Here is a 16,278-nt window from a genome sequence, read left to right on the forward strand (position 1 = left end):
GCCGGTGTTGGGGAGAAGGTGACCGAAAGGAGTATCCAATGAGACCTCAGCTGTGCTGTCTCAAAAGCCTACAAAAAAGCGAGGCTCATGTGGCACTGAGCCCTCTCGGGGGACATTGGGGACATATGTGGTTATAATCCCTTTCCGATTGCTTCCCTGGGCTTGCCCTACTTCGTGGATGGAAAGATGATGAACTTCACAGGAAACAATGACAAGCTCCCCTCCCGGGCCTAGCTTCCCCATCAGGGAGGCCCAGCCTGTACCCCGCAGCCCACAATTGTTCCTTCCTGCAGCCCTCACACCAGCCCTGAATGAGACTTGCTGTCTCTGTTGATGAGCCGAGGGGCACCCGCTGACCTCAACCCTCATGCAGCCAAGGTGTCTCGACTTCATGTCCCAGGGCTGAGCTTCCGGATTAGTCAGTGTGGCTTTTCCCAGGCGAGCCCATGATAGCATGAAGAAGGTTGGGGACAGAGAACCACAACTTGTGCTTTGTGGGAAATCCTATTTGTCTGGTCATGATTAAACTTAAAGCAAATGGGGCGATCCAGCCTCCAGAATTTGCCACCCACCTTTTGATTTTGTTCTTGAAGGGGTCACACCTCCCTCACAGTGCTCAAGAGCACAGCTACTACTCCCAGTCTGAATGCTCAGGGGACCACACTGTGCTAGGGATCAACCCCAGGGCTCCTGCATACAAAGTCTGTGCTCCAGCCTGCTAGGCCGTCTCCCCTGAACTTGAGGGCCTCCTGGCTGGCCATCCTGGGCCAGAGGCTCTCCCGTTTCCTTGACTGCCCGCCCCCCTGCCCCCAGCCTTGTTGCAGCCACCTCATGCCTTGCCATCCAGGGCTTCTCCAGACAGGAGGCCCACAACGTTCTGTTTTGTTTGTTTGTTTGACTTGGGGGGTACAGCCAGCAGTGTTCAGGTCTTACTCCTGGCTCTGCTCTTAGAGGTCGCTCCTGGCAGACTCAGAGACCATATGGGGCGATGGGATTGAACCCTCATCGGGTGAGAACAAGGCAAGAACCCAGCCTATCTGCTGGTCTCCTGTTCTCGTGTTCCTAAGGCCCAAAGCCCCTCACTCTGATGTCCTGGCTGACAAGGCAAGCAGGGTCCCCGGTATTCTGTCTCCAGGGGCCAGGGTTCCTAACAAGGAAAGGAGAGAAAGGAGAGCGGGGAAGGAGAAGATGTTTCCCAGCCCAGCCTCCCTGCTGTTCCTACCATCCTCCCAGGCCCCCACAGCCCCTCACGCCCTCCCTCTTTCTGTTCCAGGCCTGTGCGGCTCACCCTGGGGCCAGGTTCAGCATAAGATAAGGGTCAGGCTGGGGAGGGGGCACCAGGATTAACCAGCCTCTGGCCCTTCCAGGGGAGCCCACCCTGATTCGAGCTGGCCATAGATGCTGCTCCTTCCAGAACGTTCCACAGCACAGCAGCTGTGAGCTCTGACCATTTGATCCCTACTCCCCCTCCCCCCAGCTCTGGTGTCCAGGGTGACCAGAGCTGCCTCTGGGCAGGAAGCCAGCCCAGCCAGCACAGGACATCCCTGAGCGCCCATCTCCATGGCAACCTGCTGGTCCTCTTCCCCCTCCCTCACCTGGGTTTTCAGATTCAGAATATCCAAGGGGAAGGGCCTCCTCCATCAGCAGATTCCAGCCCCTCCTGGGGCAGCCCAGACGGAGAAACTGAGGCCTTTCCAGGGGAGGGCCGGTGGACCTGTTGTTCAAGGACCTCTGCTAGCAGAGCCAGATGGGTGGGGTGGGGGTGCGTGGGGGTCTGCAGCCTGAGCTCCCCACCCCCCGGGGGGCGGGCCCTGCGCCAGCGGCAGGAACCAGACACCGACGATGATGAATAAATGATGCTGGCTCACAGCCTGCGCTTATCGCTGGGGCGCGCGTGCAGGCGAGCGGGAGCAGCGGCCAGCGGGCGGCAGGGCGGACATGGGCCGGCCCCGGGGCACCGGGCCCCTCTGGGCGCTGGGCGCCGCCGCCCTGGGGGCGAGCCTCGCGGGGGTCGTCGGGCAGCTGGTGGAGGTGAGAGGGGCGGCCCTCGGGGGTTGTGGGGGGCTGTCAGGAGCTGTTGAACCCCAAGAAGTGCTTCCAGGCTGGGGAGGAGGCTCAGCTCCGAGTCTGGGGATCCCTGGTTGGAGGCGAGGGCGTAGCCCTGACTTGAGAGACTCTGATGTGGGGAGGACCCCCCTGATTTTAGAGCCTGCAGCCCAGGCACACCGCCTTGCCCACCATGGGGTCATTCAGACCCTCTCTAACCTAAGAGGTGTGTGTTGGGGGAGGGGGACAAGGGGGGTTAGTCCTGGATCTTTGTGACTCCCAGCTGATGAGGGGGGCCTCTGGTACCCGCCCTCGGGAGCTGTTGGAGGAAACAGAATCCTCCTGTCTAGTGGGGGCGAGGGAGAGGTTTGGGCAGAAGGGTGGCACTGGTGGCACTCCCCAGCACACAGGTGTGGCGCTCACCTGGGGTGGGGCCCTGGGCCCTGGGAGAGAAGCCTCGGGCAGGTCAGAACCCCCAGCTCAGGAGCTGCAGAGCTGCAGGGAGGAAGACCCTCCCTCCCCCCACCCCCACACACCCCTTCTCCCAGGGTCTTCCTTCAACCTGGTGCAACGAAGAGGCACTAGACAAGGTTTCAGAGCAGGGGCGTGGGGCTGTGTCCGGGGCCTGGAGGAGAACAGCGAGAAGATGGGACTGTTGGGAGAAGCCGGGTGCTGTAGAGAGAGCTCGGGACGGTCAGGAGGGGGTCTGGGCCGTGGAAGGGTTGGGGCGGAGGGGGACCACGGGCACCCACCCCGGCCTCCGCCCTCTTCCTACTGGCCGGGAAGGAAAGGCCAGAGGCAGCCTGGACCCAGGTTTCAGTTCCTGAGGCCAGAGGGAGCAGGCCCAGGAAGCAGACAGGGCTCCGGACGGGGAGCAGGGGAAAGATGGCACTGAGGGGACGGAGGCCAAGGGGCCGGAGCTGGGACGGACACAAGAGCAGCGAGGACCCTCACGGGGCCGGTGCTCCAGGCAGGGAGCACAGCGGGCAAGGGAAGAGGGAGGACAGAGCCATTCGCGTGGGGTCCGAGGCCCAGAGCCTGTGCTAGGCCAGGGCCTGCTGCTGCCCCGGGCATGGGCCCAGCCACTGGGCGGGAGTCAGATGTCAGCTCCAGTGTCCCTGTAAGGGGAGCCAGGCTGGCACCTTGGGGTGTCCCTGCACCCCCCAGGCACAGAAACTGAGCCGCCAAGGCAGTTCTGAGCCAAGAAACTCTTCTCCCAAATCCCAGGAGCGCATCTCCACAGCGCAGCAAGGGGGTTGCATGAGGAGTGTAGCCAGCAGCCGAGCAAGGCCCTGGCCAAGCCCAGGGGCTCCGCAGAGGGCAGAGCTGGAGGCCAGGGCAGACCCCCACAGCCCCTCAGGCAGGGTCTACTCCTCAGGTTAGTGACTCCAGGGCCCCCACCCTGAGAAGCTGGGTCGTTCCCTGTCACTGTCTGCTCCAGACCCTGAAGCCCCCTAGTCACCTCAGTGAAGGTGGGAACACAGACGTGGGGTGTGAGTTCACATTGCCCGGCTCTCTGCTGTGGAGTAAGGCCCCGGCTGGGCCAGCAGGCTGAACCCGAGAGTCAGGGAACCCCACCACTGCCCAGGTCCTGGCCCCCAAGCTGCCGACTGGGGGCTCATCCAAGCACACCCTCAGTCCCCTCCACCAGCCACAAGCTCACTCCCTCATCAAGCTGACCTGACCCATCTGTGCCCTTTACCTTATGTATGCCCCAACCCGTGTCTGCCTGACTCCCATGTATGCCCTGACCCCTATGTCTGCCCTTACCATGTGTGCCCTGTTCCTCATGAATGCGCCAACCCTCATGTGTGCCCTGACCGCTCATGTGTGCCCTGACCCCTGTACCCTGACCCCCGTGTGTGCCCTGACTCCTCATGTGTGCTCTGCCCCCATGTGTACCCTAACCCCTGTGTGTGCTCTGATCCATCATATGTGCCCTGACTCCCACGTGTGCCCCAACCCTCGTGTGTGCCCTAACCCCTCATGTGTGATGACCCCCATGTGTACCCTGACCCCCATGTGTACAATGACCCTCATGTGTGCCCTGACTCCTCATGTGTGCTCTGCCCCCATGTGTACCCTGACCCCCAGGTGTGCCCTGACCCCTCATGTGTGCCCTGACCCCTCATGTGTACCCTGACACCCGTGTATATGATGACTCCTTATGTGTGCCCTAACCCTCTTGTGTACAATGACCCTCATGTGTGCCCTGACCCCTCATGTGTGCCCTAACCCTCATGTATACTCTAATCCCCCCGTGTTTGCCCTGACCCCCATGTGTGCCCAGACCCCATGTGTGTTCTGACCCCGTGTGTGCCCTAACTCCCGTGTGTACGTTGATCCCATGTGTGCCCTGACCCCTGCACTAGTGCCTAAGGCTTCACCCTGCTCTCACACACGAGCGAGTAGCTGGCCCTGGAGGGGTGAGCTGTGCTCACCTTTGCTTCCCAGAGAACCAGCAGGACTCTGCATGCTGGTTAGGACTGTTGGGACAGTTCCCTGCTCGTGCGCCTCTGACCCTCTGAGGACTAAGAGCTGCCCCTGCACCTCAATGCCCCGCGGACCTCATATCTCAGGGCCCCACACGTTAGGGCAGGACTAGGTCAAAGCCCTGGGGGTGAGGGACTGTATCTCTGCAGTCCCCCATGGCAGGGCCATGCTCCTAGACCCCCAACTAGCATTGAGGGGGGAGGGGGGATTTGGGGCCACACCCACTCAGTGATGCTCAGGAGTTACTCCTGGCTCAGGAATCACTCGTGGCAGTCCTCAGGGAATGATATGGGATGCTGAAGATCGAATATGAGTTGGCAAACACCCTTCCGGCTGTACAGTGGCCCCTGCCCAGGTCAACTTGTGTCCCTTCCATTCCAGACCAAGGTTAGGGTCCTACCGGGAAGTGGGAGGCGATGGGGCTCCGGCTGCGCTTCCAGAGTTTGGCCTCCAGATGTCACTGTGGCCCTGCAGACCCTCAGTTATCTTTCCTACTGGCTAATGGCTGGTCAGGGGAGGTGGTGCCGGTGGACAAGCAACTGTTGAGCCCACCTGGTTGGGATCCGGGCCAGGCGACTTCAGTCCCGACTCCAGCTTCACAGTCCACCCCACCCGAGGCCTGGTGGCATCTCCAGCCTTGGTGCAGAGACCGCAGTGCCTGAGGGGGGTCTGAAGCTGGAGGAGAAGCTGCCCCAGGGCAGGGACCTCAGCGGGATGTTCCACTGCCGGTTCCCTTCCAGGCTCTTTCCCGAGCATCACCGTCGTCACCCTCCATGGCCCTGGCTCTGGGGCGCTGGCGCTCTGTTCTCATCTCATGTTCTTCTTGTTTTTGTTTTTGTTTCTCTTGTGAGGCCACACCCAGCCGTGCTCAGGGCTTACTCCTGGCTCTGCACTCAGGGGTCACTCCTGGCGGGACTTGGGGGACCCTATGGGGTGCTGGGGATCGAACCCGGGCTGAACTAACGCTCTGGCCCTCTTATGTTCTGCATGGTGACCCTCCCCAGGTCCAGGGCAGGGCGTGACCATCCTAGGCAGTCTTGATTCTCGGAGCTCTCAACTCCTGGAGCTGAGTCTGTGCTGGGACCCGGGCCTCTCTCTGCCCTGTCCAGCCCAGGCTCACTCCCTCTCTCCTGATTTGCAGCCCAGCACGGCACCGCCAAAGCCCAAGCCACCCCCGCTGACCAAGGAGACGGTGGTATTCTGGGACATGCGTCTGTGGCACGTGGTGGGCATCTTCTCGCTCTTCGTGTTGTCCATCAGTGAGTAGCTGCTCCCTGCCTCCCTGCCACGCTGCAGTGGGAGCCCCCCTCGCCCTCCCCACCCCTGCCCCCAGCACTACCCCCAGGGGCTCGGAACGGCAAATTCCGGGCAGTGCAAGCAGGCCAGGCGCCTGCAGGAGGCCCACTGTGGTTTCTGGCACCTCCTGATCCACACAGAGTCCCTGTGGAGGGCTGACGGGCCGGCGGTGACCTGAAGTATTCTGCCGACCAGGGACGCAGCCACACAGCAATTATGGTAATTACAGGGGACCACTGAACCGGGACGAGGACGTGTCATTTCTCCCTATCTCTGGCCTCCCGATGCTTTTCCTGCAGTCTGGCCAGCTTAAAGCACCCACACCCTGGGGCCCCAGCAAGGCCACCCTTGGCCACCGCTCAGCCGGGAGGCTCCCAGATGCCCAGCAGATGTGGCTACAACCCGGCCTTGTCAAATACCGTTTTTTCCGGAATGACTCACACCCACCTCAATTAAAAGCAGGCGACCCCTCCTCTCTTGGGACTGGGAGTTGCTTGACACAAAGTTGAAATAGAAATGAGCTTAATGTGCACCCTTTCTCCTGGCTTCCAGAGTGGGGGTCTGGAGGTGGGGCAGGGGGGCTGAGACAGGCTGGCTGAGAGCCTAAGCACCCACCAGTCTGATGGAGCTTCCTGAGTCCAGAGGGGCTTGTGTGTATCCTGGGGGGCGTGGGTAAAGGGAAAGGAACCCCATTCTGCCTGCGAGGACTTCAGAGGGGAGCTGAGGAGAGTAGGAGGATGGGGCGGGGCAGGAAGGGGTTTCAGGTAGCCCTTTTGTAGGTGGGGAGTGGGCTAAAGCAGCGTGACAATCCTGGTCCAAGATGTTCCAGGATGAGCTCTCAGAGGGGAGGACCAAGAACCCGGGGCCAAGCAGATGTGGGGGCTCCCTGGGGACAAGGCCATCTGATTTGCATGTGTGTCTCCTGGCATCAGAAGTGTCCTTTCCGCAGGAAAACATCACACCACTGCCACCATGTCCTCACGGCTGGGCAAGAGGCTGCGTGTCAGCCAGGCTGAGCCTGGGCCGAGGCCCCACATACATGCACGCACACACACACACTCACACAGACACGCATACACACAACCATATACACACACAGGCATGCACACATACACACCCACTCATAGACATGCACACACAAGTGTATACACACTCACACACACATGCACAAACTCACATATATGCACGCACACACTCACACACGCATACACTCACACACACACACTCAAACATGTATACCCACATACACACTCATACACATGCATGCACAAACATATACACACATATGCACACACTCACATCACATGCACACACAAGCACACACACATATACACACACATTCACACACACTCACACACACACACTCATACACTCATACACACATTCAGCCCAGCCCAGGTGTGCAGACAGGGGAGTAATTACAGGGAGCACAGGTTGAGCAACCTGCCTCAACCCAGCACAGAGAGGCAGGGTTGGGGGAGGCATCTCCCCTGAAAGGGTCTACAGAATAGTCTAGGGGTCAGGCCTGGGGAGCAGGTGTGGCCATCGGGTGGTGCCAGACCCGCAACAGCCGCTCCCTGGCTCTCCTCAGCCCCGGATGGTGGCAGTACCTGGACACTCAGGAAACAGCAGCTCACACCCAGCAGCGCCCAGACTGCCCCACGCAGACCACCTCCTGTGCCCGCCCCCCTCCCCGGGAGGGCTCGTGCCAGGTCTGTGAGCAGCGGGCTGCACAGGTCCTGGGCAGGCAGGTGCTGACTCCGGCCTCCCGTGAAGCATCACCTCCAAACTTTGTGAAGAAGAACGACATGGGGTAGGGTGGGGACAGGGGTCCCCTCCAATTCAGGGGCTCTATCCCAAGCTCCACCTGGTTCTGGAGTTCAATCAAAAGCAATTCGTTTCTCTCTGTTGAGAGAAGCAGCCAGGCCTCGGCTGGCGGGGACAGGACTGGGGAGCTCACCAGTCTGGGAAGCTCACCAGCCCTACCCCAGGGGCCTGGCACCAGCCTTGCCAGGGAGCCCAAGAGGGCTTGGAGGAAATGACCCAAACCTGCGCTGGAATGATGGTACAGTGGGTAAGGTACTTGCCTTGCACACGGCCAACCCAGTTCGATCTTTCGCATCCCATAGGGTCTCCTGAGCACCATGAGGAGTAATTCCTGAGTGCAGAGCCAGGAAGACCCTTGAGTATCTCTGTGTGTGACCCAAAGAGCAAAAAAAAAAAAAAAAGAGTCTGGCTTGTCCTGCCTGTCACTCATGCCCCAGGAGCTAGTCAGGAAGTCACGTCTGGTCATCTGATTCATAATACGGAGCAGCTCTGTCCCCTCCATGCGGGCTGGAGCCCAGGTGGTCAGACTGGGTGATGGGGTGGGGGCTTAGGAAAATAAAACCCAGTCCAGCCAGGTCCTGACATTCCAGCCCAGCCTTGCCCCTCACTGGACAGGCCAGCTTCATGCTGCAGCCCGGCTTGTGTGGACACAGCTGCTCCCGCCAGAAAGCCTCTCCTGCTAAAACCATATGAGGTGAATGCCCCTGGGCCAGGCTGGGGCCTCTCAGCCCCCGTCCTGCCTGGAAGAGCTCAGCTTGTCCTCAGGGGGACCGAGACAGGTGCTCCCCAGTCTGGGTCCTTTGGGGAGCCTTGAGGTGGCGACTAAGGAGTCACTAGGGCCCGAAGCACAGGACAGCCCCAGAGAGCTGCAACTGAGTCTGGCCCAGCCCTTGGCACTTGGCCGCTGTCCTCTGGGATCTCTCAGCCCAGCCAGGGACACCCTCGGGGCCAGGCCAGGCACAGCACTAACAGGGCCAGCGCCAAGTGGACAGAGGACAGCTCTTGTTCAGAACCGATTAAGGCGTTCACAACAGCCCTTAACCCAGCGCCACCTCAGGGCTGGGCACTACACGCCTCTGAGCCAGCCCCGCTCTGGAAACCCCCGAACCCAGGCCTCCTGGCCCTCACACACACACTGAGGTTGCCGGAGGGAGGCTGGCGGTTGGGCTCCCCGGGGAGGCAGGGTGCGTGTCTGAGGGGCAGCCCTGACCCAGCCTGCTCTGCACTCCCCACAGTCATCACTCTGTGCTGTGTCTTCAACTGCCGCGTGCCACGGACCCGCAAGGAGATCGAAGCCCGGTACCTGCAGCGAAAGGCAGCCAAGATGTACACGGACAAGCTAGAGACGGTGCCGCCCCTCAATGAGCTGACAGAGATCCCCGGAGGTGAGGGGCCCTGAGGGGCCCTGGGACCAGAGCCCCAGAAATTGGCCCGAGTGAGGCCAGAAGACCAGGCACTGTTCTCTCTCTCTCTCTCTCTCTCTCTCTCTCTCTCTGTGAGTGTGTTGGGTGGGGGGGGAAGCACATGGAAGGAGGATGTGGGGAAGGAGGACCCAGGGAAGCCTGAGGCTGGGCTGGCTGTGGGAAGTCCTAGCGTTTGCCTCAGGCGTGGGGTGGCACCTCAAATGGCCTCTTTCCTCTCCCTCCCCCTCCCCTGCAGAGGACAAGAAGAAGAAGAAGAAGAAGGACAGTGTGGACACAGTGGCCATCAAGGTGGAGGAGGATGAGAAAAACGAGGCCAAGAAGAAGAAAGGAGAGAAGTGAGGAGAGCTTCCTGGAGGCGGCATCGGGCTGGCAGGCCCTGGACACGTCCTGACCACAGTCCAGGCACCTTTGGTTCCAAGCTGGACCCTGGATCACAACAGAGGTGGTGCTACACCCTCTTCCTGCTCGAGGGGGAGTGAGGCCCACGGTCACGTCAGAGACAAGACTGCTGCATCCCGAGTCCTACCTCCCAGCCTAGATGCCCCTCCTTTCCCCCCGTCCTCGTGGCCACCCAGCAAGGCTGGCCCCTGGCCACTGTCCCTCTGTGGCCTGCCAGCATACCCCTGCCCACCCAGACCTGCCTCTGCCCCACCTTTCTTCGAGGAACAGCCTTAGCTCTAGAGGGGCACAGGGCGAGGCTCGTCCTGGCGGGGACGGGGGCGGGCCATGACGGGGAGAGAGGCACTGGGCACTGTGGAGGGGGTAGCAGGGGCTGCTCGGACGTGGCCAACTGAGCCTGGCACAGATCCAGCAATGTGTGCAAAAGAGACCCCCTAGGCAGGAGGCCCCACGGCCCAGCAGAACCAGTTCCAGGCAATGCAGAGCATTAGTTTGGGAGATGGATTTGGAGCTGGGCCTGCAGGGAGACTCCGCAGAGGCCTCCGGGCTGGAGGCTAGAGTCGGGTAGGGAGGGAGGCTCGGGGTGCCGAGGGCTGAGGCCAGCAGGCCAGAGGGAGAAAAAAAGGAAATTGGGACCTGGGCCCCTTCTTGGACCTCCAGAGGCACACGGGGCTGTGGTGGGGAGTACCTGGACCCTAGGGGATCAGCAGGGGGGCTCGAAGCAGGAGAGGCAGCAACCAGCCTTCCTCTGGAGACGGTCCCAGCACCGGCAACCGTCTTCTGCCAGGGTCGGGGGCAGCACACACACAGACCCCTGAGGCGGGGTCCTGGGGCAGGGGAGATGCTCGGGGCTCCCGGGATGGGTCCCGGGGCTCCCATCCAGGGGCTGCTGACATGGTGGCACTGCCCTGGTGTGGCATGTCAGCAAAGCTGAGGGCCTCTCAGGCCTGCACCAGAGACAGGAGGCATCCCCAGGGTTTTCCTAACAGCCATTGGTGCCCGGTGGCACCAACCCGGCTGAGTTCCTCTTGGGCTTGTCCTCCCAGTCGGAGTGGGGATGAGTTGGAAAGCAAGCCAGTGGCCAAGCAGCTGCGGCCAGCGGTGGGGAGGGCTGAGGACCAGGGAAGGAGTGGCCACTCCACCTCCCCACCTCCCCCCAAGACTCTTCATTGGCCTTCAGTGGCCTCAGCCCAGTGCTGGGCACCTGGTCCCAGAGACCCATCCTAGGCTTCTCGTTCCTCTGCTTCTTGAAGGTCGTTCTGGTCCAAGGAGTGGGGACCAGGCCCCGACCTTCAGCACAGAGCTGAGGACTCGGCCCCAAGATGGGCACAGTGAGCCCAACCCCTGGGCTTGTCATTCAAAGGAGAGACACCCTGGCGGGGTGGAGGGAGCCACTTAAAGCCACTTGTCACTGCCAGGTCCAGGCTTCCCCACCCTGCCAGCTGTCCCCCCGAGAGAGGGCTGCCGAGTGCGGGCACTGTCCCATGCCAATGCTGTCTGTGCCTGGCTCAGCGCTAGAGGGCCCACACTCATGTCTTCAGCACTTTGGGCAAATCCCTCTGGTCACTGGCCAAAGTCAAGGAGAGCCTGGCCCTCTAGAGTATCCCCCAAAGGACGCGCTCGGGTCCCAGCCCAGACACAGCACCATCCCCTCACCTTCACCTCCCGCCGCATCCTGGCTGGTCCAGGGTCAGCCTCGCTGGAACATTCTAGACCTATCATCTGGCCTCAGAACTGTCCCATCACGGTCCTTCCATCTTCCCCTAGGGCCATGGCCCTTGCAAAGGCAGATCCAGGGGTTCGCGCTTTACAAAATAAACTTCCTGGAACACCCCTGTTCCCTGCTCTGCCTCTGACCGACTCATTTCCGCTCCACAGGCCCAGGTATGAGAGGGTACGGGAAAGAGGCATGATTCACTGGGTACCGCCTGGGGTGAGGGAGCTGTGGGAGCCGCGGCCAGAGCACCCAGGGGTCCTGGCAAGGACAGGCACACCCAGAGACTCTAGTACACAGGTCAGGGTCCAAGCACACCAGAGGGGCAGCAGAGGGTGCAGGAGCAGGCTCTGGACAGGGCAAACAGCACCCCCAACACTGAAGCTGTTTTGGACCCGGAGTGGATCAGAGACTTAGGAAGACGCAGGACTCTGCCCCCCTGGAGGGTTGAGACCCTGCTCGCACATCCCACCATGTTCCCGACACATCCACAGAATAGCCTACAGTCACTACAGTGCTCCCATGGGGCAGGGTGGGGCGGAAGGGACAGGGAGGCCAGAGGAGACACGGCCCAGTTCAGACACTGCAAACATCTCCCACCCCATCACAGCCCAGCCTGTCACATCACAGAAAGGGACCCTCCAGGCCTTCCTCTGCCCCTCGGACAGTGACCCTCGCCTTCCTCCTCTCAATCCTCCCTCCCCATTCCTGCCTCCCCCAGCCCCTGTGTCCTTCCTCCCTGGCTCCCTCTCACTTTCCCCAGCCTCCCCATCTCCCCCTCCCTATTCCTGCAACCCTGCCATCATATCCCTATCCTGGGGGCCCCTCTCCTCACTTTGACCAGGTGCCCTTGGGGTGAGTGAGCAAGGAGAAGAGGTGTGGACACAGCAGACCTCACTCCCGCCCCCACAGATCCCCCGGGGTGTGGGGGTCCGTATCTGAGAGGGCACTTTGAAGGCCCTGTGATAGAAGCTGTCACATTTCTCACTCTTGTGGCTGGTGCCCACCTTCTCACGCTGGGCTGGGACTGGGCACTGTGCCCAGCACGGTCCAGGCTCCCATGCCTGCTGCCACCAGCCTGGTCTTTGTTTTCACTCTGCTCCTCTCTAGTCATCCACCCGGCAGCCCTGGGGAGTGTCCAGGTCCTGCCCACTGGCCACTCCCATTGATCTCCCCAAAAGCCCCACTCTGGAATCCTGGGCACTGACAGCCACAAAGGCCTTCTTCCCAGAGAGCCTTGTCACCTCAGCACCACGGCGTCGGCAGCCCCTTCTCTCCCAGACGCCTCCTTTCCTGTGACTCTCAAGGCCAGGACTCTCCTTTCTCCCCGCCTACTCTCAAATCCCCCCTTCACCTGTGGTCCCTAGCCCTAGCCTGAAACTTTGGGGTCAGGACAGGAGACTGTCACAGCAGAGATAACCAAAATTCACCCTCCACACACATACAGTCACATACACTTTCTCTCTCTCTCCATCTCTCTCTCCCTCTCTCTCTCTCTCTCTCTCACACACACACACACTCATACAGACCCACTCTGGATCAGAGACACAGGAAGACGTGGAACCCTCATGCTCATGCGTCCCACCAGGTCCCCGACACATCTACAAAATACACAGGGGTCACCACAGTGCTCCCATAGGGCGGTGGGACTCACACTCACATGCCCATGCTCACAAATGCATGCTCACGCACACTCACACACACACACAACACTCATACTCACACACATATTCTCTCACACACAAGCACAATACTCACACTCACATACAGTCACATACGCATGCTCACACACACTTACACTCACATACACACTCATACACACACTCACTCACTCTCACATACAAGCACTCACACACATTCACAGTCACACACTCATGCTCTCACACACTCTTAGACACACATACACACTTATACACATGCACACTCACACTCACACTTGAGCTGGAGATCCTGGGGGTGTTTTTAGGCCAATTGACTCCATGTGGGCACAGGGAACGGCAGCTCTCTTGTGGGAAAAGGATTGGGGTGTCCCTGAAGGGGCTCCTGGGACTCAGGGCCATGGAGCCAGAGAGGGGTCTTGGACAACCCTCCTGCTCTTGGGGTTTGCTGTTAAATCGAGATGACAAGGACTGCGGGCACTGTAAGGGGCAGGGAGGAGGCATGAAGGGCCCCCAAGTGAGTCCAGGCCTTGTGTGCAAATGGCCCTGAGCCTGCCTTGTGGGGTCTTCTGAGACCGTTTTCAGGCACAGTCCCAGCTCCCCTCAGCTTGTCTGAGGCAGGGAAGGCCCGAAGTGGCGGGGTGGGCCTGGAGCCCACAGTCACATTCCAAGCTTGTCTGCTCAAAAGAATCCCGCCACAGGCCCTACTCTAGGCCTGAGGGCTCAAGAGTAACCTGTGCTCCCAGCCGTGGCTGAGGCCCTGGAGAGACAGGAACTCTGGTTGCTAAGGACCTGACAGGCAGAGCTGGAAACTGCAGGCTCCCAGGGGAGGGTGGCTTCACCGCCCCAGTCCTCTCTGAACTGTCACCCTCAGCCACCATGCTGCAGAGGAGCCATCCTGCCTTGCGGTGACTGGGGCAAGCTCCAGGCTTCTCCAAAGGCCAGAGGCTACCTTCTATGTTGAAACGGGGGACACTGGAATGACTCTGGACACTGAAAAAACCATGTGGGGAGAATCCCTGAGAAGTTTTTTCTCAACATTGTTGAAAAGTTCTAGCCTAAGAACCGTTGAGGGGACGCGTGACGCAGCCAGGACACTAACTTGCTGTCCTGGGAAACCCTCGGGGTCACAGTCTCCAGAAAGCTCGTGAATCACATCTGCTACCACCTATTGCCCAGAGAAAGGGCAGGTAACGGCCACTCTGAGCCTGAGGCCCAGCCCCTGAGAGGGCCCACATCAGCTCCACTCAGGGATACAGCTCAGCCTTGAGTCTACCGGGACCTCAGGAGCAAAGAGGGTGGGGAGCAGTTATTTCGCACAACCCCTCCTAGTTGGCACTCTTCCCTGTCAGCCCCCCACACCTCCCAGCTCCAGCGGAGAAGAGGGAAACAACTGGCTAGGATCTGAAGCCCCTTTAGGGAGATTGAAAGGTTGGCAGAGATCCTCGTGTCCTGGAACAGGGCCTGGTCACAGAGTTTCTTGGGAAGAGGCCAACTCTCACTCGAAGGTCTGAAGGGAGCAGCATGAGGGGCTGAACCAACCAGAGTGCTGGGACAGTCCCAAGCAGGGACTAGGGTGACATTTGGCAAAGGAGGACAGTGGAGTTCGGGGAGTGGAACACAACAAGCTCAGGAAGACTGTCAGGAGGCTCCGTCTGAGAGAACAGCTGGGCTTTGAGATGCCAGGGAGCCTCTGACAGGCTCTGGGCAGAGTCAAGGAAGAAATGATTTGGGCTGGAGCAATAGTACAGCAGTAGGGCACTTGCCTTGCCTGTGGCTGATCCAAATTCAACCCCGGCACCCCATATGGTCCTGGAGCCCTGCCCGAGTGATCCCTGAGCACAGAATCAGGAGTAAGCCATGAGCCCTGCGGGTATGACCCCCCCCCAAAACCAAAACAAAACCAAAAGAAGAAAAGTGATGCTTTCAGGGGGCTGGAGCAATAGCACAGCGGGGAGGGCATTTGCCTTGCACGCGGTCGACCCAGGTTCGATTCCCAGCATCCCATATGGTCCCCTGAGCACTGCCAGGAGTAATTCCTGAGTGCAGAGCCAGGAGTAACCCCTGTGCATTGCCGTGTGTGACCAAAAAAAAAAAAAAGTGATGCTTTCAGTGGAGCTTAGTTTAAAGGTGTTTTTGTTGAACTGAAAGGAAAGAATGAGTGGTTCTGGGACCCTCCCCTAAGAAAAACTATGTTCCCATGGCTCTGAACTCTACTCTGAGGCACACGAGAAAGAGGAAAATGCCGTGTTCCCTAGAAACACCTCTCATAGGAGCCACAGGAAGCCCAAAGAGACCAGAAGGATGTAGCCCGTGAGGAAGACAGCACAGGAAGACAGCACAGGAAGGAAGAGCCGATGAACCCCAGGCCACCGATCAGCTTCCTGATCCACTGGGTGAAGTAGGAGGTGCTGGTGTAGACGCCTGGCAAGGCACTCTGGGGGCAGCTAAAGCTCCAGCTCACCACCCCCATTTTAACCCAGGTCTTATTCATCTGGCAGACAAGGGGGCTGCCAGGGTTAACCTGTGGAGAGAAGGGGGCGTGAGGGAAGGGGCAGACTGACCTCGCTGGGACCACCCCCTAGCAGGAGCTGTGTTAGGTCTGGTTCTGTCCCCAGCATCGAGGGTGACTTGGAGTATTTCGAGTCACAGAGGATCTGAACCTGGCCCAGCTCCAGCACCACACCTGTCTCTCTTCATTCTCCTGCTACATCTCTTCCCTTACTCCTTGTGCCCTCCCCTGACTGCACCCCCTCCCCAAATCCTGGTGGGTCCCCAGAGGATGCTCTTCCCTCCTTTCCTGCAACCCTGCTTGCAGAGAGAACTATTTGAAATACCAAGCTCCCCCCCTCTTCTGTACTGTGCAAAGAGCAGCAGTATGAGAATGTTTACAACCGCAGACATCAAACTACTAGAGCTCTTATTTCTGTTGACGGTGGGTTTCTTCTATCTTTTAGAATTCTCTCTCAGCGTGTCCATATTATTGGAAAGTGTTCTAAGTCAGAAAAACAGTTCACACACACAATCTCATTTTTTTGTGTCTACTTTTGGGCTTTTTTTGTTTTTTGCTTATTTTGAGGAAAATGTCATTTCATGGAGAGGACGTAGGACATTTAAGGCGGGGGGAGTTCATTTATATGAAGAGCATAAGTAAAGACTTATTACATATTAATGTTCATATGTCATATGAGTGTAGAACAGCAATGTCACTGCTGGTAAAGAGGCGATTTAAAGCAAGGTTTAAATGTGTGTCCACCAGCAGTATTTGGTTCTTTGCAATAGGGAAGAAGTCATTTCCACCTCACTGATGATCACTCTGTGAGACTTTTAAAGGATTGTTCTGACAGTGTACATGACATGGCAAGAAAATGGGCTTCTCAAGAGGGAGCTGGCAAAGCCCACAGATGGCACTTACCACAAA

The 16,278-nt window shown here is 59.2% G+C and overlaps 1 protein-coding gene across 1 annotated transcript; it reads left to right on the forward strand.

Moving 5' to 3' along the window:
- Positions 1 to 1,742: 1,742 nt before the first annotated feature.
- TMIE (transmembrane inner ear) lies at positions 1,743 to 11,300 on the forward strand. The gene is made up of 4 exons (XM_004614590.2): positions 1,743 to 2,031; positions 5,681 to 5,798; positions 8,898 to 9,047; positions 9,322 to 11,300. The coding sequence occupies exons 1-4, from the start codon at positions 1,939 to 1,941 to the stop codon at positions 9,423 to 9,425; spliced, it is 465 nt and encodes a 154-aa protein (XP_004614647.1). The 5' UTR covers positions 1,743 to 1,938; the 3' UTR covers positions 9,426 to 11,300.
- Positions 11,301 to 16,278: the final 4,978 nt, after the last annotated feature.

This window comes from Sorex araneus, chromosome 4 (genome assembly GCF_027595985.1).
Source record: "Sorex araneus isolate mSorAra2 chromosome 4, mSorAra2.pri, whole genome shotgun sequence".
Lineage (NCBI taxonomy): Eukaryota > Metazoa > Chordata > Mammalia > Eulipotyphla > Soricidae > Sorex > Sorex araneus.

Coding starts and splice junctions, on each gene's coding strand:
- TMIE (XM_004614590.2), top strand. CDS start 1,939: ATGGGCCGGCCCCGGGGCACCGGGCCCCTCTGGGCGCTGGGCGCCGCC. Junction 2,032..5,680: donor TCGTCGGGCAGCTGGTGGAG/GTGAGAGGGGCG, acceptor CCTGATTTGCAG/CCCAGCACGGCACCGCCAAA. Junction 9,048..9,321: donor GCTGACAGAGATCCCCGGAG/GTGAGGGGCCCT, acceptor CCTCCCCTGCAG/AGGACAAGAAGAAGAAGAAG.